A 24218-nucleotide genomic window follows, 5' to 3' on the forward strand; every position below is an offset into this window, starting at 1 on the left:
GGAGCTGAACATGATGGGTTGATAGCAAAGTGGAATGAGGGTGCCTGGAGGTGCACAGCACAGTAATTTCAGCTCTTCTAGAAACCTCTTTAAAGAATGCTTGTTGCCAAGCACATAGCAAATGCTAAGAATATCTAAGTATGGAAAAAAGAAAGATCGTCCTCTCCCAAGTAAGTGTTGGGAAAATGAATACAAGAAGAAAAAATATATAGTCTATGCCCGCAAGGATTTTACAGTTTAAAAGAGGGGGACATAAAAAAAAAAGCTTAAAGTGAGAAAATAGGATAAGGTACTGGGAGCTAGAGGGAGAAAGAACTCTGGAGAGTCACAAGCACTGTATGGAAAGGAATGAAAGCATAAACATAGCTACCCTAGGTACTTTTCCTTAAAATAGAGATTCGAGGATAAATGATCATCAGAAAGGGCAGATTTTTCAGGTTAAAAAGGTTGCTGGGGAAAAGTGATATTTTAGGGAGAGAAAAGTGATGAATCATGGTGGAGAAAAAGTCAAGAGAATCAAAGGCAGCATCTCAAAAGAAAGACTAATGGAAGAGAAGAAGAAGAGTAGGAGTATTTTTAAGAAAATATATTTGTATGAGAAAATCCAAAAATATGAAAACAATCAAGTGAAAAATAACAAAAGCAGATAGAAAACTAATGCTAATCACCATAAGAATTTTGAGAAAAAAATTCACAAGTCCATCATAGAAGAATGATATGATAGTAAGGAAAAACTTTTATTATCTATACCTCTGTTAGAATTCTCTTAGCTAAAAGCAAAACAGCTAATAATTTCTCGACTTGTCTTCATGATTTTGTATTTTAAAAAGAGGTACAAACAAAACAATGATAGAAATGTGTATTTTAAACTTAGTTCTCACCACCAAGCAAAAACTAATTAATATGGTAGAAATGAGAGGAACCTTGAGGAAAAGGGATCACATTAACTTAAAATTTGTGATAAGGAAGAGATAGAAGGGAAAAGAAAGAAAACAAACTAGAAGGGAAAAGAAAGGAACAGGATTCCATGGAGTAAATAGGAAAGAAAGAATATATAATTTACTATGGACTAAAATGCCATAGAAAAAGGATGGGAAACTCTTACAAAGGAATTTCTGAAAACATGAGTTAAAATTTTAATAAGGAAGAAAAGGGGAAATCATCTAAAGATATAAAAATATAGATGCAAAGGATTCTCAAAGTCTTACATATATTTCAAAAGGAGAAGTAAAGAAAATGTGCCCATGCAAGGATGAAGGACTAATACAAGAAAATAGCCTGATCCTTTAAGCATGTTAAGAGAGAGAAGGAACCAAGATGGAGAAGTAAAAAGAGCATTCCATCTAAGTCCTCCCAACAATCTCATTTAAAGAACTCTTTAGTTAGTCCAGGTGAGGGTCTAAACTAAGGTAATGCCTGTGTATACACGAGATTTTATAAAGAAAATAATCACAACATCTGTCAATTGTTTGTCTATGTGTCCTGAGCAAAAGAGTTGAGAATATGACCAAGCTTGTAAACGTGGGTGACTATAAGGATGATAGTGATCTTAATAATAATAATAGAGAAACTTGAAGAAGGTACAGTTTGAGGTATAACGACCTTTCCAAACTTCAACCCTAGGTTACTACTACTATTTCTCGCTTTTTATTCTTGAGGTAAAACAAAGTAACAATGTATTTAAAAGGAAATAGTACTTAAGAGGAAAGAGAACTTATTCACAAAGGATTCATGACTGGTAAGTCATGAGGAAAAAAAGAGAAATGGTGGGCTAGGAAAGTTCAGAGGGATGGAGGGATTACAGATTGCAATAAATATAAGGAGTAGGTTTAGGAGGCAGAGGGAGAGATAGAAGGATGATCAGATGAAGGAAATCTAGAATTTTAAAAATTGGAAATAGAACACTTGTAAGTGATAGCAAGATTAAGAAAATGGCCATTTTTACATATGCCTGAGATAAAACAGAGGCGAAAGTAATAGGAATTGAGCAGAATGAGGAACTCAATATAATTCTCATTTAGATGCAGAAGCTGAGACAGCCAAGAGATTAAGTGATCTAAGAAGATTAGTAATGGAGCTGAGAATGGAAAATCCAAATTTAACATCTTCAGGTTTTTATTTCTACTAGAATCAAGCAAGTATAGAAGTCTTCTGATTCAGACCATTAGAAAAGATGAAAATTTCAATATTCTGGCATTATGGATAATAAAGCTTGGAGTTAATGTAAATTTTTATGCTTTTATGCTACAGCATTCTAACATATGAATCTCCAAAATGGACATTATTTAACACAAAATAAAACTACTTTTCGCTAATCCAGGATTGTGTGGGTTTTAGTTCCTCAGTTTTGAGAGCAGAACATTAAAAAAAAAAACAAAAAAAAACAAAAAAAAAAAAAACCTTGCTATATATACTAGAAGAGAGTGGAGCAAAAATTTTTCAGGTTTTCCAAAAACTGTTACCATGATTTTATATGTGGGGCTTTAAAATTCAAAAAGGTTTAGTTTACCAAAAAAAACATAAAATCTTACTTTCTTTCTAAAAACAACTTAAAAAATTATGGTAGGCCACAAATCTATCCATTCAACAGTGGCAAATTGCTGTTAACTTTAAATTGAATTTCACTTACATACTGTTCAGACTAAAAAAAAGAAATATAAAAAGTGGCCTCAGAGTCAGAAAGACTCAAGGTCTGTTTGGACAGGTACAGGCTATGTGACTTTGGGCTAGTCACATAAAATCTCAATGTTCTACTATTTTCCAGAGTAGAAATCACAAAGCAGATATATGGCCTTCAATGAGAGTTTCTTCACTGGAATTCCTACATCAATGAAATTATAAATCTAGACCAAAAAAAACAAATAAACAAAAAATAAAAAATAAAAAACAGTGTTTATAAAGCACTTGCAAATTTTTATTAAGAGGTCACTGCTATCTACAGCCATTTAAAATAGAATTTCTCTTTCCATCTTTTGCTTCTGGACTTTGTTAGTAACATACAGAAATGATAATGATTTGTATGGATTTATTTTATATCCTGCAACTTTGCTAAAGCTATTAATTATTTCAAGTAGATTTTTCATTGATTATCTAGAATTCTCTAAGTATACCATCATATCATCTGCAAAGAGCGATAGTTTATTCTTCTTATTGCCTAGTCTAATTCATTTAACTTCTTTTTATTGTTAAAAATAGTCAACTAACAGTAAAATATTTAATAACAGTGGTGACAATGGGAATCTTTATCTCACCCTGAACCCCTGATCTTACTGGGAATGTGTCTAGCTTCTCCCCATTACAAATAATGCTTGTTGATGATTTTAGATAGATGCTGCTTATTACTTTAAGGAAACTATTCCTATGCTTTCTAGTATTTTTAAGAGTAATAGATAATGTACTTTGTCAAAAGCCTTTTCTGCATCTATTAAGATTATCATATGACTTCTGTTTGTTTTGTCATTGATAGGGTCAATTACGCCAATAGTTTTCCTTGCATTTAATCAGCCCTGCATTCCTGGTACAAATTCCACTTGATCACAGTGTATTATCCTGCTGATAAATTGTTACAATCTCTTTGCTAATATTTTATTTAAAATTGTTGCACTAATGTTCATTAGAGAGATCGGTCTGTAATTTTCTTTCTCTGTTTTGGCTCTTTCTGGTTTAGCTAGCAGTATCACATCTGTGTCATAGATGGAATGTGACATACTCCTTCTTTGCCTATTTTCCAAAATAGTTTATATAGTATTGGAATTAATTATTCTTTAAATGTTTGGCAGAACTCACTTGTAACTCCATTTGATTCAGGAGATCTTTATTTAGGGAGTTCATTGATGCCTTGTTCAATTTCTTTTTCTAAAATAGGGTTATTTAAACATTATATTTTATCTTCTGTTAATCTGAACAATTTATTTTTCTGTAATTATTCATCTATTTCAATTAGATTGTAGAATTTGCTGGCATACATATAGGCAAAATAGCTCCTAATTATTGCTTTAATTTCTTCTTCATCATGGGTAAGTTATGTCCAATGAAGAATTAGAGAATACTGTGAAATGCAAAATGTATAACTTTGATTGTATTAATAAAAAAAAAAATCAATGTAGCCAAGAAAAGAAAGCAGAAAGCTAGCGTGGGTGGGTGGAATTTTACAGATAGTGTTTGTGATAAAGGCCTAATTTCTAAAATATAGAAAGAACTGAGTCAAATGTCTAAGATACAAGTCATTCCTCAATTGATAAATGGTCAAAGGATACGAACAATTTTCAGATAAAGAAATTAAAGCCACCTGTAGTCAATAAGAAAAAATGCTCTAAATCAATATTGATTAGAAAAATGTAAATTAAAACAATTCTGAGGTACCACTACTTCATACCTATAAGACGGGCTAAAATGATAGGAAAAGATAATGATAAATGTTGGAGAAAATGTGGGAAAACTAACACATTGTTGGTGGAGTTGTAAAATGACCCAACCATTGTGAACCAACTGAACTGATGCTGAGTGAAATAAGCAGAACCAGGAAAATACTGTATATAGAAACAGCAAGATTATATAATGATCAATTATGATAGACTTGGTTCAGTGATCCAAGACAATCCCAACAAACTTTGGATGGAAAACACCATTTACATTCAGAGAGAAAACTGTGGAGACTGAATATAAAACATGCTATATTCATTTTTTCCTTCCCTCTCCCCTCATGGTTTTTCCTTTATGTTCTAATTTTTCTCTTCCAATGCGATTCATATGGAAATATATAAAAAATGAATGTACATATAGAACCAAAGGAAAAAAGTTCTATATGTAACTGAGAAAAATTAAAATTAATGGGAAAAAAAGGTTGCTGCTGCAATAAGAACCTAAATTAATCTCAGATTCCTTATCAAATAACAAATAATTTATATGTATGACTAGGGCAATGCTAAATGCTACAGGAAATACTAGAGAAATAATGTCAAAGGAGTCATACAGAAAACAACAACAAAAGTTTTATCTAGTTGAAATAAGGCTAAAGAATATGCAACAATTAAACTATAGGCTCTGATAACTACAATGAGCAAAGATTAGATAAGAGCTAGGCATTTTGTTAATTGCTCACTAGTCTTTGACATTTGCTTTCTTCTAACTTCAGAGGATATAAAGAAACAACTATTAAAATGGAAGCTCTGTTACAGGATGCAAATATAGTCAAACATTTTTTTTTTTTAATAGGAATTTAAATTCCTATGATCAGTATTTATTTACTTTGGCCTTATCTTAAAAATTGAAGACTTAAAAAATGGAAAGTAATTTTTTTTCCTTGTTCTAAATCTAATACATATGTATTATACAAACTTGTAACAAATTGAAGATGTGAATTATAGATCTATAAAAGAAAAGTTTTGATCAACTGTTAGAGAATTGACATACTAAAGTGGAAATTCTCTCCAAGATTATATTATACTGACAATAAAACAGCTTCAGGATTCTCTTTAAGATAAATATTTTTTTAAATCAGTTATATTCTAAGGAAAAATGTATGATTTAAACATTTCTTGGTAATTTTATGCAAAGAGGAAAGAGTAACTTTCCTAATTTTGGTTATAATTACACAAAAAACTGACATATCTACCAAGTGGCTATTTTTCTTTACATTTTACCTCCAAATCATTAGTCCTCGAAATTAAAACTCTATTGAGTTTTCTAATCAAAAGATCTGAAACTGACTTGAAACTAAGTGTATTACTAAGCAATTTTTTTAAAATTGTCAATATTTTTCCTGTCAATACCTTCCACAGTTCCATTTCTTTATATTGCAATAATAGATTCTCATAATTCTATAACCAATTACTAGATAACCTTCTCCAAAAATTCATAAGATATATGTGTGTGTGTGTGTGTGTGTGTGTGTGTGTGTGTGTGTGTGTGTGTGTATAAAGACTATATGAAGGTTGCATAAAGGCTGTATAAAGGTGGTATAAAGATTATATGAAAATTTCATTTTAAGCTATCCTTCCCTGACCTGCTGCTCTGAAGTAATCTTATTTTACTATTTTCTTTTTGAATTAAATAATAACTTAGTAAAACTTCTTTTTTTCCCCTTTCTGTTTTTGCACTGAAAAATCTCTAAGACAAAGGCAGACAGGGAAAAGGCCTATCTTTTCATTTAATTTCATCTGGTCTTCCAAGGAAGTGCCAAGTACCTAAGATTATAAGCAAAACCCAGCTTAATAATCTTTAACCCACAGCTACTTAAATGGCCAAAAAAATAGCATTATGCCAACCTATCTTTTATAGTATTGCTGTTTTTCGGTCTGTTTCCTCTCTTATTTCATTAGTTCTCATCCTCTCTTCTACTCTTATTTCTCTCCTGATGAAAAACTTTTTTATTTGTATTTATTTGCTGAACTTTTTTATTTCCTGTTCTTCATTTTAATGGATAAACACATTGTCTTATATTTTTATACTGTTTTTTAAATTTATGTGACTTGATAATTATTATTTCTTTGGGTAGATCAGAGTGATCCTAAGCTATCTTTAATAGGATTTTTTTTTAATTTAAAGCAGAAGGAAGGGGCATGAGCAACATAAGAAAAAGAGAAAGAGAAATATAAAATGTCTTTTTACCTTTTATTAATCAACTTAAAAAAAAAATCAATCTTTATCTCTGGTTGTTCTCTAAATTTGTGCTTAAAAACAAAACATTTTCAAAGTTATTTCTTACTTGTCTCTTGATGCTCCCAGCGCCAAAACAATGGGGTCTGCAATTTCTAACATAGACTGAAGAATAGAAGCTACCACAATGAAAAGGATAATACTAAGCAGGAATGCCCGATGAACAACTTGTAGTTCTATCAGACCGGTCTGCACTGCCAGAATTAAGAGTGTGACTCCCTCTGTCATCCCCCTATATTGTTTATTTGGGAGAGAATAAAAATAAGAAAAAAACAGAATTTTTGTTTATTTCATTAAGTGGAAAAATACTAAGATGTTTAGATAACAGATGTTAGTAAATACACATACTGACCAGAGTTAAAATTAACTACAAATAGGATATTTGTTACTACTTTTTTCAAAAAGTACAAAAACATTATGCTGGTTAGTGCCCCAGTTTTACTTCACATATAAAATTAAATTAATTACTTTAAAAATCAGTTTAGTACTCTGGTCTTCTTTAGTTTATATTTATCATATGCCTGTATTCTGCACATTCTGATTATCAAATACACACTCACACACACAATGTCTAGTGAGAAAACTTGCTATATGGCTTATGAAAATGGAGAGATATAAGACATAGATACCTCCTCTATACAGACATATATAGATTTATCTATCCTTCCAAGCAAGATAGCAGATTTTCTCACTTAGTACCATCAATATAAAGCAATAATATCAAAGCAATTTGTTAAGATTTAAGGCATTTAGACTTTAATGATCCCATGGTAATATTTTTTTATTTCTGGAAAATTTTGTGATTTCTTTCTACTTTTTGCTAAACATAAATACATTTTTAAGAGTCAATCTTTTTTCCTTCTAAATTCCATTAAAAAGTTTCAAATAAACTAAATAAAATCATAATTTCTAGATGTAATTATCATTTTTAGAAGCTTAAATGTCTAAGCTATAAGATATTTGCTTCTAAATACATACTTCAATTTTCTCTAAGAGTACAAAACTCACCGATTCATAGCAGGATCATTCATGAAGGCTCTATAGCCCTGCAAGTAAAACTTGCAGAGTGTCAAAACACCCAACGCAACAAAAGAGACTGTGAATACCAAACCCAAAAGTGAGTATGGAGTGCTACAGCATTCAGCAATACTAGAAGAAAGAAGAAAATAAAAAGTTTTAAGAAATATAAATACTTAAGTCATAATGAAAGTACTGAATTTGAAATGATCCCCTAAACATGCTACTCAATATCCTTTGTGTTAAAACTTTCCAAACCAAAACACTGTGAAAAAAAGTTATCACTTTGCTATTTAATTCCCTCTCCAATTATCCAAATTTTAATCATCCAAGATATTGGCATATGTTCAGTATATGTGTGAGCATCTGTACAAGGATGATAAATTTTAACACAAAGAATGATTTAATATAAATCACATATTTGATTGAAAATTTCTTTACATGAACTAATATGGATTTCACTAGAAAATATCCAGATTCCTAGAGGAAATGTGGGTCAGACCAGCAGTAGAGAGTAAGGGAGCAAGTATGTAGCATTGTGAATCAAGCCAATTTCGCTATGGTGGATATGGAGAAGGGCAAGAAGATCTTCATGCAGAAGTATGCCCAGTACCACATGGTAAAAGTACTACAGGTACAAGACCAGCCCTAACTTGCACAGGCTCCTCTGCTACAAGACCAGCCAGCCTCCAGACTTCTGCACAGAAGCTGACAAGAACAAAGGCATCACTGGGGAGAGGAGTCCTTGATAGAGTATCTAGAAAATCCCGAGAAATACATCCCAAGTACAAAGATGATCTTCGTGGGTATTAAGAAGAAAAGAGAAAGGGCAGACTTTATAGCCTACTTCAAGAAGGCCACCAATGAGTAATAGTTGTCTGCTGCCTAATTTATTACCAGAAGGAGACGTCACCCCTGATATTTCTTTTCTTTATTTACATGCACCATAACAACCCTATTTAAATTGGTTTCATCTACTGGAGAATTTTGATCATGAATGGCTATTTTATAATTCTGTTCAGTCCTAATAGAGGAATGGTCGCAATTACAGCCACAACCAATCTATTATACTTTGTTTTTTTAAAAGATTTGATTGAGCAACTTTATCCAGGGCAATGTGCTTCACCTCTGTCTTTGAAAGTTTTGACCAAATCTGACTTCTTAACAACAGGGAAAGCTATTTAATAGCTTCATATGGCTTTAACTTGTAGTATACCTGGGGTGGGTGTCATAGCTTTATTCTTTGGAAAAAGTGCTCCCCAACCTCTCCAAAGGCATTTCCAACTTAAATTGCTTTATTTTCTAGCCACAAACAGCCTAATTACAATGATTTTATTAAGTACCACCTTTAAATTGTTGAAAGGCATTTTGGTGTTTTCTTTTCTTTTCTTTTCTTTTTTTTTTAAACCCGAGTAAAGAACATCTCAGTGTGAGCCATTTTTGAATTGGGACTGAGGAAGCATAGATGGGTTCAGCCAGAGGTCAGACCTTCTTTTAAGCCCACTTGTCCCTTAGGATTCACTTTTAAGACCTATGGAACTTAAAATGTGTAAACGGGTTCCATAGTATATGAATAGTAGTCTTGACTCATTGGAAGGTTCATTTGTAAAGGTATACCACTAGTAGTACATCAGCTAAATGATGTGATCATAAGACTTAATTCAGCAATCAAAAAATTGTAAATATACTTTTTAAAAAAAGGAAAAAATATCCAGCTTCCTGTTGAGATTCAAAATCTCTCTGTCTCTGTCTTTCTTGTACTGGATTATAATTTATAATAAAAAATATCTTATTTAATATATCTTATTCTGTTGGTCCTTGATTAGAAACACTATCTTGGAGGGAGGTTCATTTATTACTTTAGATATGAGTCCAATTTATATTTTGGTACATGGGAAAAAAAACACAAAACTTGGATATTAATAGAAAATATGATTTTTTTGTATGTGAGATGTGAAATACTGATTGAATGAACATGGAAAGATAACTGCTCTGGGAGGAATGGGCTTTAAGTCAGGAAACTTTGGTTTGAATATCAGCTTTGAGGTTTACCAAATCTGGAATAGATTTACTTACCAATTTGGGCCTTCATTTTCTCTCTGTAAAATGGGCTCAATATTCCTACCTAATCTATATGGCTAAAAGAAAAATTTTATAAAAGTAAGCTATTATTATTATTTTAAAAATTATCTTTAAAAACTTTCTAGCAGATAAAAGCTTTTTGAGGCTGGGAGCTATTGATTGTTTTCATATCCCCAGCACCTATCAGCATAGAGTAGGAACTTAATTAATAAGGAATATATTAATGAAGAGAGCTCTGGTTTTGGCCTAAGGCCAAAGAATTCTGTCTACAATCACTTTTTGACTATTTGACCCTCAGCAAGCAAATTAACATCTCTATGCTTTAGATTCCTCTATGATTAAAAACTGGGACAACAACCACATCTATCTTTTTGTCAGTACCAAATGAGCACTATATATATATATATATAAACATTACAGGAAGCCTTATCTAGCTATTCTTTTTTTCTCCTACTCTTCAATTTTAAATTTTTATTATGGGTTAGGTTTTAAGTTCTGAACTGAATCCCTCATCCCTTTGACCCCACATTAGAGAAAACCAGCATTTGATGCAGATTTATAAATATATGAAAAACCATACTATGCATACTTTTATTTATTAGTTCTTTCTATATAGCATTTTCTTTCCTTCAGGCCCTTTAGTGTTGATTTGAGAATTTACTGTTCACAATTATTCTTTAAATAATATTGCTATTACAGTATATAATAGTATACTCTATATAGTATACAACATAGAATTGCTCATTTCACTTTTCATTATTTCATTCAAGTTTTCCCATGTTTTTCTAAAATCAACCAGTTCATCACTTCTTACAATACAGTAATATTCCACCTAACAACTCTTAATTTCAGAGCTTTCGCTCTTTTAATTATTTCCTATTTGTCCTGAATATAGTTTGTTTTGTTTATATTTAGTTTGCATGTTGTCTCCTCCATTAGGTGGTAAACATCTGGAGAGCAGAGACTGGTTTTTCCTTTTTTTGTGTGTCCCTAAGAACTTAGCACAATGTCTGGCACATAATAACATGTAATGTATTAAATTAAATATATAATCTACATTTCTTTATTGCTAAATAACAATGATTTTGGTAGGAGACAGTGCATATAGCAACACCAAAATTATATGAGGAAAAAATGAAAGTGGCTGCCTTAGATAAGAAATGACTGAGTGGCAAATTAGCTATGTATTTTCAGACTTGATAGATCAATGATCAAAATGGGAAATTTGAAGAAAAACGTAAAGATATACAACTAAAAGAACTCCAACCTAATCTATTTATACAAGCTACTGAAAACAAAAATGTGAAAAGATGAAATAATAGATAATAATATGGAATGTTCTATTTCTTAAAGAAGTTGAGGCAAATACCATAATGAAATGTCCAAATGAGACTAGAAATACTCTCAAAGAGAAAACACTTGATATGCTTGCCAAGTAGAGATATATTAATAGCCAACAATAATTGGGATTTATAAGCTCAGCTGCAAAGCATTACAGAAGAGAGAGAAAGAGCTCCATGTACACCAAAATATTTATAACACTTTTTAGTGAAAAAGAACTAAAAACAAATATCCCTAGTTTATAGAATGGTTAAATAAATTTTAGTAAATTAATATAATTGCATATTATAACTGCCACCTCTAGAAAATCTTTATATGATCAATCTACAAACATATTGAGGACATTTCTGATAGAAATATGAGAAGGAAAATGGCATTTTCACAAATGATATTCTAATGTAAATCACAATTTAGGATAACAAATGAGTGGAAGGTGAAGAGAATAAAAATATTATTTTATATTTTATATTATTATTTACTGTATATTGTGCTCATTTGCTCACTAAAAAGCATTTCATTAAGAACAAAATATAAACTTAAAAGCACTATTCCAATAGGACATCTCTTGTTCATATGCAGAACTGCTGGAATTTTGATCAATGTGCTGCTCTAAGCATATAAAGGGAGATGTACCCTTGACAAAAGTATTTGCAATTGAAAGGAAATAGGTCAAACACAGTCCAAATGGAAGAGGGATTGCCTATAAATAGTAATTTTACACACACTCCTTTGTGTATAACACTATGATTTCAAGTGCTGAGTAATGATTTCCTATTTCACAACTATTCAAAAATTACACAATTAACAACAATAACAACAACAAAAGTAGATTATAGATTTAGAAGTGGAAGAAATCTTGGATGTCAAGTAGCCCATTCCTTTTGTTTCACACATAATAGAAGCTAAGGCACAAAGAGTTTAAGCACATTGCTTAAGGTCACACATAGTAAGTAGAAGAACTAGTGTTCAAATTTAATTCATTTGACTCTCAATTCATGAATCTTTCCATTATAACTTAAAGTCACATATACCTATCATTCACACTCTAACCACTACAACCAGTTCAATGAACTGGTCCATCAGAATACATATATACTTAAAGGAGACATCCTGCAGATGAATAAATATAGCTCTAAAATGAGTATTGAGAAGGGTGGGTTGGAATGCATCTGGGAAATGGTGCCATATTTTCAATTTCAGGCTTCTCCCCAAAAAGAAATTGCATCTTTTTAATTGTAATATTTTTTCATGGCAGAAGAGTATAGTAGATAGTGCCGAATTCTGAGTGAGGAAGGTGTGGATTCAACTAGGAGGGTAATTTAAATAGTGACAACATTAAACAGAAAAACAGCTTTGAAATACTCCTCTAAGCAATTCTGTGACATTACAAGTTGCAAAGCAGGTGCAGATTTGCAATGGTAGGGCAAATTTTCTCATCAGGAATTGCCTATATCAATGAGAACCAGTCTAAAATCCAAAATTTCTTCCATCAAATTTATGATTAGAGTCACGAATGCTACAATTTCCAAATAATAAAAAGTGCAGATGATGCATGATGGGTGTAAAAGGCTGCAACAAATAAATAATTCACACAATAATTAGTGTAAAGAATGCAATAAATAGATACATAATAGAAAAATGAGGCATTTGATAATTTTCTGACATTTGTTGGATGTTTTATAGACCCCTTAGCTAGACTCCCTATAAAGAAAATTTACAGAAGTACATGGACAAGAGTCACACAGGAGGAAAAGATATGGATGTATTGCAGTATGCACCAAAGGAAACAGTATCCCCATCATTAAGATCATGGATCTATTGAAGTAAATACAAAGTCTTTCACGTGATAAAAAATATAACTGTTTAAGTATATAATGAAGGACAATAAACAAAAGACCAAGTGCTATTTTTAAAAAAGGAAAAAAATTCTGGTGGTTTAAAGTTTAAGGTTTAAGTAGTTAGAATCCTCGGTTTCAGTGAGTAATTCAAGTGTGATAAGGCACCAAAGTGGCTACTGTTAGAATGATGTTTCCTCTGTATTATTGTCATAGTTGGGTCATATTTGAAATACTATAATCAATCTGAGCAACACATCTTAAGATGAACATTGAAAACCAGAATTTTTTATTGCAACTGAATGAAGTTGCAAGGGGACTGATGATCACATTATATATGATGAGCTGAAATAACTATTATTGATAGAAGAGAATACTGAAAGGGGAAGTATGTTAAGTAGTCTTCGATATTTAAAGAACTACCATGAGAATTAGCTCTGTTCTTCTTGGCCACAAAACTAGCAATCACAGACCACAGTTGGAAAGCACAAAAGTAGCATGGCATATGTGATACAAAGGTGGACTCAAAGTCAGAAAGTCTTAGGCCAAAGTTGTAACTCTGACACCCCCACTGTCCATCTGAACCTGAGTAAGTTACTTAACCTCTCACTGCTCAAGAAAAAAACTCTTTGAGGTAAAAGTTATGGAGAAGATACTGGCCTCTGCTAGTAAAGGCTTCCTTGCCTGGGAGTACCTTACTGCAATGAGATTACAGTTCTAGTTCCTATTATTATTATTATGTAGAGACTCATTCTGCTTGGACTCAGAGAGTAGAATTTGGAGCAATGAGTGAGTTACAGAAGTAATAGATTTTGCCTTAATGCAAAGAAAAATATCCTAGTAATTAGAGCTAACCCATAGGGAGAGGAAGTTCCTTTTCAGTCTTGAGTGACTGACAGAGACATCCTCATAAAAGGTTAGATGAGCACTTATAAGGATGCTATAAAGGGTATTCTTTCTCAGGTATGGGTTCATCTACATCCCAGCTTTGTAAACTGTGGGTCACGACCTCATATAGGATCTCCTAACAATGTGGAGGTTACTAAGTTATGATTTATTATCAATAAATGTTTGATTTACATAGCTATTTTATATACTCAGAGTCACATAAAAATTTCTCAGGCGAAAAAAAGTTTGCAAGTGGAAAAAGTTTAAGAAACCCTGATTTACATGACCTCTGTGGCTCTGTTCACTTAAGAGATTCTGTGATTTAAGCCATTAAAGATTCTCATTTCCTACTTAGATCATTAGTTTAACAATTAGACCACACATTAAAGTTTGACTGGTGAAGAAGTAAAAACAGAAGTTGTCAAAGATAAACACTTAAAAAAAGTCATGGTGTTATTACTAAAGCTTAGGGAACATTATTTTTTTTTCCTATACTATAAAAATATTTGTGATTTTTACACACTGCTGCAAATTGTGATACCTCTATACCTTAAGAAGCTATGACAAAAACTTTTCATTACCTGGTAGTCAACCTTCTGAAAAAGGTTTCACATGATTAAACTAGTCTTTAGATGTCAGGCAAATATTCCATCACTGTCTATGCAAAGCTTTTTTAGGTTACGACTTCCCAGAATCTGTATTCTTCTCACATCGCTTTAGAGAACCATCAATTGAGAACCTCAATTCAAAGAAGAGGAATCAGCATAGAACTTTAAGAGGAGGGATCTTAAGTTACTTATTAAAATTTGTTTATTATGATATTCTATTCACTGCATGTATATGAAATCTAGTTATCAAAAAGTCAAAATGTGTTTCTTTTCAGAAAACAAAACTTTACAGGATCGTTGAAATGTTATACAATGACAATCACTTTATTTTGTTATGGTACCATAAGCATTTTAACTTTTCCCATATTTCTAGTACTGATAAGATTTCTTCATATACCATAGTTGTTCATTCTTTTAAATAAATTTTTACTTATTTCTCTTCTATTTATATCACCTACATATCCTACTGTGTTACTCTCCCACCCTTCCCAGAGTGTCATCCCTTAAAAGAAAGAAGAGAAGGGAAAAAAAAGTCAGTATTCAAAAAATGTGATTTATATGCAGGTCCAGATACATAGTCTTCCATCTTTGCAAAGGAAGGGGAAATAGAAAGTGACGGTATCCCATATCTCTTTCTTAGAATAAAGTATCATACTTGACATGTTCTTTTAACCCCATTCTGGGGTTCTTTTATTTTGTTCAAAGAAGGGAAATTTACTTTTTAAGGTTTCTATTAAAGATAATTTTTCCTGATAGAAATATAAATACGTGTTTTTTTTAACTTTCTTATGAATGAAAACAGATTTGACAGTTAATGCAGTCAAACACTCAATAAGCATTTAGAAAATAACTATTACATGAAGATACAAAAAATAATGAATAAAATTATCCCAATTTGAAAGGAGTTAAAATTGTAATGGACAGCTAGATGACACAGCAAATGGAGTGTCAGGCCTGAAATTAGGAACTCATCTTTCTGAGTTCAAATATAGCCTCCAATACTTACTATCTAGGTAACCCTATGCAAGTCACTTAACCCTGTCTGCCTCAGTTTTCTCATCTGTAAGGTGAAGAAGGAAATGGAAAATCATTCCAATATCTCTGCCAAGAAAATCCCAAATGGGATTACAATGAATCAGACATGACTGAATGACTAAACAACAAAACAAAAATTCCAATGGGAAAAACAACAAGCACAGAAATAAATTTATACAGAATGACTTATGAAGAGAATAAATGCAAACAGATACAAAGCTATTGTTAAATACAAGATATTTTGGAATAGAAAACATTAGCAATTAGGGGAATCAACAAAGTACTGTATGATTGTGTATAAACTACACTCTTAAGTAAGAAAGGGAATTTATGATGTGACAGGGAAGACATAACATGTTTCAGGCCAGGAAGGCAGTGAATGCAATGTAACAGAAATGGGAAATTTGTCATATGAGGAAGAAAGAGAAGGCTAGTTTGTTTAGATCACAGAGTCCTGGAGAAGGAGTATTTAATGTACAATGAAGCTAGAAAAATAGGCTGGGGCTAATTTGGGAAAAGTTTTATAAACTAAACAAAGGAATTTATATTTTATCTTTAAGGCAATAATGATCTACTGCAATAGACTCAGTAGAAAAAACCTTTTGGCAGCAATATATAGGATGGATTTAGGCAGAAGGACATTGGAAAACCAATAAGAATGTTATTGGAGTAATCTAAGTGAGATGTGATAAGGACCCAAATTAGGTAATAGCTGAGTGTACATATAGGGATGGATGGATGGATGCTTGCATGGATATAGGAATAAAACAGTATTTATTAAGCACTTAGTAAGTGCCCAGCATTGTGTTGAGCATTGGGAATATAAAAGCAAGCAATATATAGTCTTTGCTTCAAGGAACTTATATTGTAATGGGAAAAGACTTGATATATAAAGGAGAGATGAGGGGAAGGATTGTTGAGTATACAACCAGCACCAGCAGCATTGTTTGGAATAGCCAACAAGTGGGACAGTGAACTGGTTCTGGGACAAGATAAGGCAAAGTTCATTTATCAGAACTCCATGGTTTTAGGGAAGGAGTCAAAATTTTAAAGGTTGAAGAATATAGAGAATAGCCAGAATTAGACTAAATGGTTTGCAAATGGTCAGGAGACAAAGAGAAATAATTGGATAAGAGACACCAGGGATCACGTCCCATTTCTTACACATATAGGCAAGGTGATTCAGAACACGTCAATACTCTAAGCAGTTTTCTTAAAACTTTTAAATTGAAGAGAAGTTGTTGAACTGCATTGGTGGAGGAAGCTTTTGCACCTGAGATTTCACTATACCAATGAAATCAAAAGTTCAGTTCTTATCTTCTTTACAACTTAACTATGAGTTGCAATATATATTTTTGTGTCTGCCATGGTACTTAGCACATAGTAGACATTCAAATATTTAATTAATATAAAGTAATTTATTGTCTGTCTAGTAACTAAAATTACTATAAGTTACAAATTATAAGTTACTCTTTAAACTTTATCTGCATACACATGGTAAAGTGAATTCCCATCTGTCTATTAAATTCATTATGAATCAAAAGATGTCTGGTAGAGTCTAGAAATTTTTATGTTGGGAGTTCATAATCCAGCGTACAAGATATAAAAGTAGAATGAGTAAAATCAAGTAATAAGTAATTGGTTTGGGGAAAGAAAATAAGTGACATTTAGGAAAACATTTTCCCCCAAAACCAAAACTTACAAATGGTTGACATTGGTTAGAATTAAATATTTAATGAATATGATAAATGCATTATTTCACCAACTATAAGATAAGCCAATTTGGTTTTCTTAATAAAGAAAAAATATTTATTTTCTCAAATTAGTTCAATATGAATAACAAAAACATTTTGAAATTTTCTATATCTAATGTTCTTATGCCAGTATTATTAATTAAACTTATTTCTATAATGTATTCAATGTACTTCAGAGTCTACATACAACCTACCATATCAAGACTAGTCATAAAAAGTAAAATACAAATACCAATGCAACTCTTTAATATGAAACACTTGTTGGGATGAAAAATAACATCAAAGTTTACCACTCCTATATTAGAAGTTTGTGTTCCATGGGGATATAGTATCATGTTGGGTTTTTTTTTTTTTTTTTGCTAATTACCTTGTCAGAAAAAGGAAAAGAAGCCTCTCTCGTGATGCAGGCTGATCCCGTGTGCTGAAATAAGAGTAAATCTGAAGAGCAAATAAAACAAGCCAGAAGACCATGAAAAGAACAGGGACAACCAGCTGATTCCATAAGGACATTCCCAAAGCCAAAAGGCCATATACTTCCACCACCTGAGTATAGAAATAACATAAGTCTAATTAATTTGTGAAACATTTGACATTTAGACAAAACAACAATTATAGTGATCATGAAATTACATTTCAGGAGAGGAAGATTCTAAAAAAACTTACTTTGATTCAGAGGAAAAATAAATTCAGTTTTTCTTTCATTATATGATTACTTTCATTAACATTTATTTTCTTCAATAAAAATTAAAGGAATTCAACAATAATAAAATATCATAACTTTTAGTTTTACTAACTCATGACCAAAAACAGTATCTCATTATACTAAAATGGCTTTTCTGATCTATGGTAAAGATACTATGACTATTTACATTTTAATAAATATTGGTACATAATGAAACATACTTCAGAATTTCCTTTATCTACTTTATCATCTAGCATAGTGATTAATAAATTTATTCATTTTGTTCCATAATAGTAGGGTTTTTAAAAGATTGTAAGCCTTTATAAAAATAACATTTCAAAAAAAATTATTCCTTTTTTATAAAAGGAATAATTTTTATAAAACTGATATTGCCTTTAAACAATTTTTAAACATTATTAACTTATTAAGTTACAGAATCTTAAAATATCAAACTCATTATTTCAAAAGTTGGGTATGAGTTAAAAATACAAAATATCAATTATTCAATTTATGATAGTTCATAGAAAACATCACCTATATCTTTTATTCTTACTTTATTCAAGCCAAGTATTTTCATAGGAATTTTCACTTAACCTCTCTGGGTTTCAGTTTCTTCCTTTGCACAATAAAATTTTTATACTACCTGATTTCTAAGAGTTCTTCAAACTCTCAAAGTCTATAATTCTATTCTTAACAATATCTTATTACATTATCAAAATAAAATCATACAAAATTACACAATTTCAATTTTTCTTCTATCTAACTTTGTCCAGGACATAAGTATCATAATTTCATATCTAAAACAATTTATTTCTATTCATTGCTTTAATATCACCCACACTGTAGTGGTGTGATGTATACAATAAAAACTAAAAAGAAAGTCAATGGAAAAAAGAAAATGGAGATTTAGTCCTTATGATTTCCAAGTATACAATGAAGTAGAATAATTTTACCAAAGTAAATTATAAGAAAAAATGTCTATCTCAAACTAATTAAGTTTTATTACCTTTGATTACAGTAAATTAAAGAAGAAAACAATAATATAATCTTTTTGGTGAGATGAATTGTTTGATTTATAAGAAAATGAAATGCTATTCATGAAGAAATGTTACACTGAATCAGCGTTTGTGAATAAGCAAAATTACAAATTCAGTTTTCCTTAATAAAATATATGAAAATCATTAAATTTTTATCTCTAGGATAAGCTATTGCTGATAATTATGATAGAGAAATGAATTTCACAAGGGTACATATGGAGTTAATGAAAAAATTTTTGAGCTAAAAATGGAATTTACTAGCACCAAGATTTTGCAGTTAACTATTCTAACTAAAAAAAAGTTTCCAAGAGGCCAATGTTACTTCTAAACTATAAACTGATTAATTTTATGAATATAAAGGACACTCGTCCTTTTCATAGTGGATATGTTTTAAATGGTGATTGTGACTACTATATTAATGAAATACTATTAAAAAAAAACAAAAAAAAACAGAATAGGCCTGGATTCCTCAGGGACTAATCAAGAAGGAGGCCTAGATAGATACTTCATCACTTCCCACCTGATTGTTCATCTGGATTTCATCATTATCTCTAGAAACTCATCTTACAAGATCACATCAATTCTCAAATTCATATCTCCTTAATACCTTTATCCCCATAAGCCCCTCCTACCCTCTGACCAAAAAGGATAGAAAGTAGACATCACAGAGCTCCTCTCCCCCTATTTAAGGGTAGATAGTTTAGCATGTCCCATAAGTTTTCAAGTTTTCATCATGCCTTCAAGCCAAGTATGCCCTTACTCTCTATTCCTGCTTTTCAACTTCTTTTTAGGTGGTATCTTCCCCCAATAAACTATGAACTCTTTCAGGGTGAAGAGTGTCTTTGTATCCATAGAATTTAGTACTATTGACTAAATAATAAAAAGATTCTCTAGTTCATGCTGTTTTTTTTTTAAGCAATTCTAATTCCTCCATATCACTCTGCCCTCTAGTACTTCTAGCTCTTCCCTTCCATCCTGGCAAATCAAGGCATAGGAGGTCTTATATTTTATAATGTGCTTTCCAAAAAAAAAAAAAAAAAAAGGGCACCACATATGTAAGGAGGAGTATTAATTCTTCCAACTCAATACTTTAGGAAGTCTCAGTCTCTCAGAAACATGATTTCAAACCACAGGCATAAGGGGCTATGATCTAGGCTGAGAGCAGAAGGATTGATATGTGCTTCTTATAGCTTACAAGGAGAAATTTACTTGCCATAAATTCTGGACACTAAATCAAGAAGGCTTCCAGTATCTTTATGTAGCAGGTGTGTGTGTACATATACATGCACATACATGCACACACACACAAAATAAATAAATAGTACATGATAACCACATAGGCCATTTATTATACTTTTATTTTTTATTTATTACACTTTTTAAATGATAAAATTGAGATATACTGAAGTTGTAGGCTAGATTAATTTCCTAAATAATTTACTATACTTCTGAGAGGCTGACACATCTTTAGCATTTTCAAATATATGATTTTAAAATATAAACTAGATGGTCAAACACCTTTTAATGTCTGTCATTTCTGACTTGAGTTAATCTGTTTGGGATCAAACATTACAGGGAGGCATTTGGACATGTAAAGAAAATTTTATTATATTAAGAATATGTTTGCCTCAAATTAAGAGATTAATAAAACAATTAAATGTAGCCCTGTTTTTCACCTAAATTGTCAATTGGAATAAATTATTATAAGAGATAAATTTATTCATGGGCATTTTACTTCTAGTTGAATAACTAAAGTTCAATAAAACAATCAGGCTTTGACTATTTGTAACCAAAACTTCAAACAAATCTCTACCAACATTTAATTAAGCTTTAAATTATTACCATAATTACACTAAGTTATCAATAAGATTTGATTTTAAAATTTATGAAATGATGCTAAATGGTAAATTACATGCTAAGTACATTTTGTGCTTGGGTAATAGTTCAACCAAATATCCTTAAATTTGTTTCTTACCTGAACCAATTCTCTATATGCAGATTTAGCAAGATTATATGGTACCAAAAGGTTGGATGCAAGAAAATAGAGAACTTCTAATCCAGTAAAAATCATTGCAAATTTGTTAATGACAACAATAGTCTCCAATGGAACAAGGCACAGTCGTGCCAGAAGAGGAAGCATATGAGCTGAAAAGAGCCATATCTGTTTAGTTTTCATCACACATGAGCACAACGTACATACCACCAACTGACCTAAAGAGGAAAAAAGGATGTTAAAATTATTATCATTTAATAAAAGTGAACTTAAAGAAAACATTCAACCTAAAACTCTACCAAAATAATGCCTTAGTAATAAAATCTAAAGTAATTAATGCTTTTTGCATTCAGTCTCTCGGATTATATTTATGTGCTACAAATGTCAATCTTTTTCTGAAATTAATTCTATCTTTATATTATCAATGAATTTTATATCCATCTGTATCTTCTATGAGTTCTTTTTTAAGCAATTTAAGTCAATTTCCATTGACTTTCATAACATCATTCCAAAATGAAATCAGGGATGGTAGTGGGGAAAAAAATTCTTTTTTGCAACATTTAATTCAATATTATAATGCTAGTGTTACTTTATTTCTACAATCCTGATTTCAGATGTACTCAACATTTTATGAATAAAATTGTAAGTTCACATTTTGTGGATAAAATTATAGTGTTAAAAGATAAAGCCAATTCCTTATGATCATCCTATAAAAATGAGCTAGGAGAAAATTCATATGTACAAGTTTCAAGTCTAATTTTGTATTATTATTAGATTGTGCTACATCCCCAAAGGAATCAGTCAGGAAGGTGAAGTTATAAAAGTTAGTAAAATTTTAAGTTAAAGCCAAAGATTTAAAAAAAAAAATTTTTTTTAATTAAAAAAAAATATCCCCAATATCTATATACCTTACAATAATACATAATAAGCATTTAATATATGTTGAATTTATATGACTTTTTAAAAATGTTATGGGTGGTTTTATTTTAGTTTAAAAAAAAAAACATTTTCTAAAACTCTTCAGTCTCATAATACCATGAAAATTATCTGGGTTCTTAAAGATTATACTAAGGTAACCTAGCTATCTCATCAAGTAGAAAAAGTCTTGAGGTGATGGGTAATTTACTTTATGTCTGTTCTCTAAAGATGAGCCTAAGTAAATTCAAAAGGCTTACTAAAAAATTAATGACCACTAGAATATTTCTGGATACCCCAGCCTTGGAAGATCAAGCAAAATATTTTAGAGGGTTGAAATCTACATTAGTGGAAAAACTGCTCATTCTAATAAAATTGCAGCTTCTCAAAAGTATTGAAGCATTTTTCTATACATATTATTTTTTATCCCTAAATATGAGAATGTAAAAGAAATTTCACCTGGTTTTTCTTTTAACGTTTTTTATTATATTACATTTCATTATTATAAATTTAACATTTTAAGAGGCAGATAAGCATTTTTAAAAATCCAACTACTCTGGGAAAAAAAAAATGTGGCCTTATGTCTATAATGAGCTTGTTCTAGGCTTTTAAGAGCAATAATCTGATTAATAATCAGTTTTTTCTGAGAAAATGCTAAATAAAATCATTTTGAGAAATTAAGAGGAAATAAAGTTCTATAAAAATATACTTTAAGACTGTAAGATGTTGTTATTTTCACTCCAAATTAACTATTACTCAAAGCAATGACTACCTGTCATATATTTGAGCTTTCCTGTACAGCATGATGTAAACTTCCTGCAAGCACAGAAAATTCCCATTAGACGATGCCAGCATCATATGGTGATGAGACCCAGGGTTTTGTTTTCTTTGATTGATGAGCATGATTCACATGTGATACACTCTTTTGAAGAAGTATAATCAACTATTATACTGAAGAAAGTAGGCGCCACAATACTAATCAATTCCTTACCTCAGCTCTAAGAAAACAGATTTTTATTTTCTCAAATAATTCAATATACTCAAACTGATTTTTCTAAACTCTAAATAAAAATTATATAATATTATTAGCTTTTGATTTTATAATACCATCTATTAAAATCATGTCCAAGAATTTTATAATAACATTGACTGTTTTCAAATTAGTTGGCTTTTCCTTATGGCTTTTATCAGTGACAAGGGAAAATAGTCACTATTTTTAAAGAAGTGATGAAATTAACTTTGTAGTTATTTTAAAAGACATGGATTTTGCTCTTCCATATTGCTTCATTTTGCTAATAAGCATCTCTAAACAAATCTACATGCTGACTACTGAAGTAATCAATGTAGAAAATTTAGAGGAATGTTATTAACTTCTTTGGATAATGCTAAATTAAATTCTTAACAAATCAGACATACTCCTACTAGGACCTTTTCTTGCAAAACATTTCCATGTGTCTGAAGAGTTCATAAGAAATAATTCAGTATTTTAAAAGTTTATGGTAATTATCTACATTAATCTGAAGCAAACTAATTGCAAATATATACAGAGATAAACCTTGGGTTACAATGTAGTCCATTAAGGTAAATTGCTTTATTTAAAAATCAGTCTTTTCTCCAATGACACCAAGGAAAAGATATACAGAAAAATGATATGATATATTCTACAAAAATATATATTTTATATATGAAATATTTTGCAAACTTAATGTATGAAACTATATCGTTTTAGCTTGTAACTTTCAAAAATATAAATAAAATGAAGGCTTCTCCAAACATAGTGATGAGGTGATGATATATTGGTATAGCACTCATTAAAAAGAGTTTCTTATTATGCTGTTTCATTTGATTCTCACAACAGCTATGTAAAATAGATAAAGAGTTCTTACAATCCCTAATTTTACAAATGAGAAAAGAGAAGTTCACATAAGTAATTTCTCTATAGTTATAAGAGCAACTAATTTAGTTAATCCAGAGACTACAACTTGGTGTTCAGAATTCTATTCTAGCACTTTTTATTACATCGTGCTGTGGTCTCCAGAAAAATAATCCATAATAAAAACTGATTTATATAGGGTTTTCTAATCTGCAAAGTACATTACTTCATGTGAGGCTCATAAAAGCCCTATGAAGTAGTTATTATAAGTAGCAAGGTAAATAATTTGCTTATGGTCACACAGTGTCACAAGCAGGATTTGAACTCAGGTCTTCCTGATTCCAAGTCTGGCCCTCTACCCACTCCAACATGCTGCCTCTCCCTCTTAACCATTATTCTGGCACATCTCACATATAAATATAAAGTAACTTTTAAGGCATTAAATCTAAAATAGCTCATTAAAATTAAGACTCCATCTTCTTAAGAGAGAAAAGATTCCGA

At 30.9% G+C, this 24218-nt stretch overlaps 1 protein-coding gene and 1 pseudogene across 2 annotated transcripts in view; one reads left to right on the forward strand and one right to left on the reverse strand.

Moving 5' to 3' along the window:
- The window catches only part of RNF145 (ring finger protein 145), an 88083-nt gene that overhangs the window by 12124 nt on the left and 51741 nt on the right, over positions 1-24218 (reverse strand). For both annotated transcript variants that reach the window (XM_031953607.1, XM_031953606.1), the window contains 4 exons: positions 20912-21147; positions 17585-17760; positions 7666-7806; positions 6707-6889 (listed from right to left, as the gene is read on the reverse strand). In XM_031953607.1, coding sequence (XP_031809467.1) covers positions 6707-6889; positions 7666-7806; positions 17585-17760; positions 20912-21147 — 736 coding nt within the window. The remainder of the gene's footprint in view (positions 1-6706; positions 6890-7665; positions 7807-17584; positions 17761-20911; positions 21148-24218) is intronic.
- On the forward strand, positions 8234-8545 carry LOC100929881 (annotated as a pseudogene).

This window comes from Sarcophilus harrisii, chromosome 2, assembly GCF_902635505.1.
Source record: "Sarcophilus harrisii chromosome 2, mSarHar1.11, whole genome shotgun sequence".
Lineage (NCBI taxonomy): Eukaryota > Metazoa > Chordata > Mammalia > Dasyuromorphia > Dasyuridae > Sarcophilus > Sarcophilus harrisii.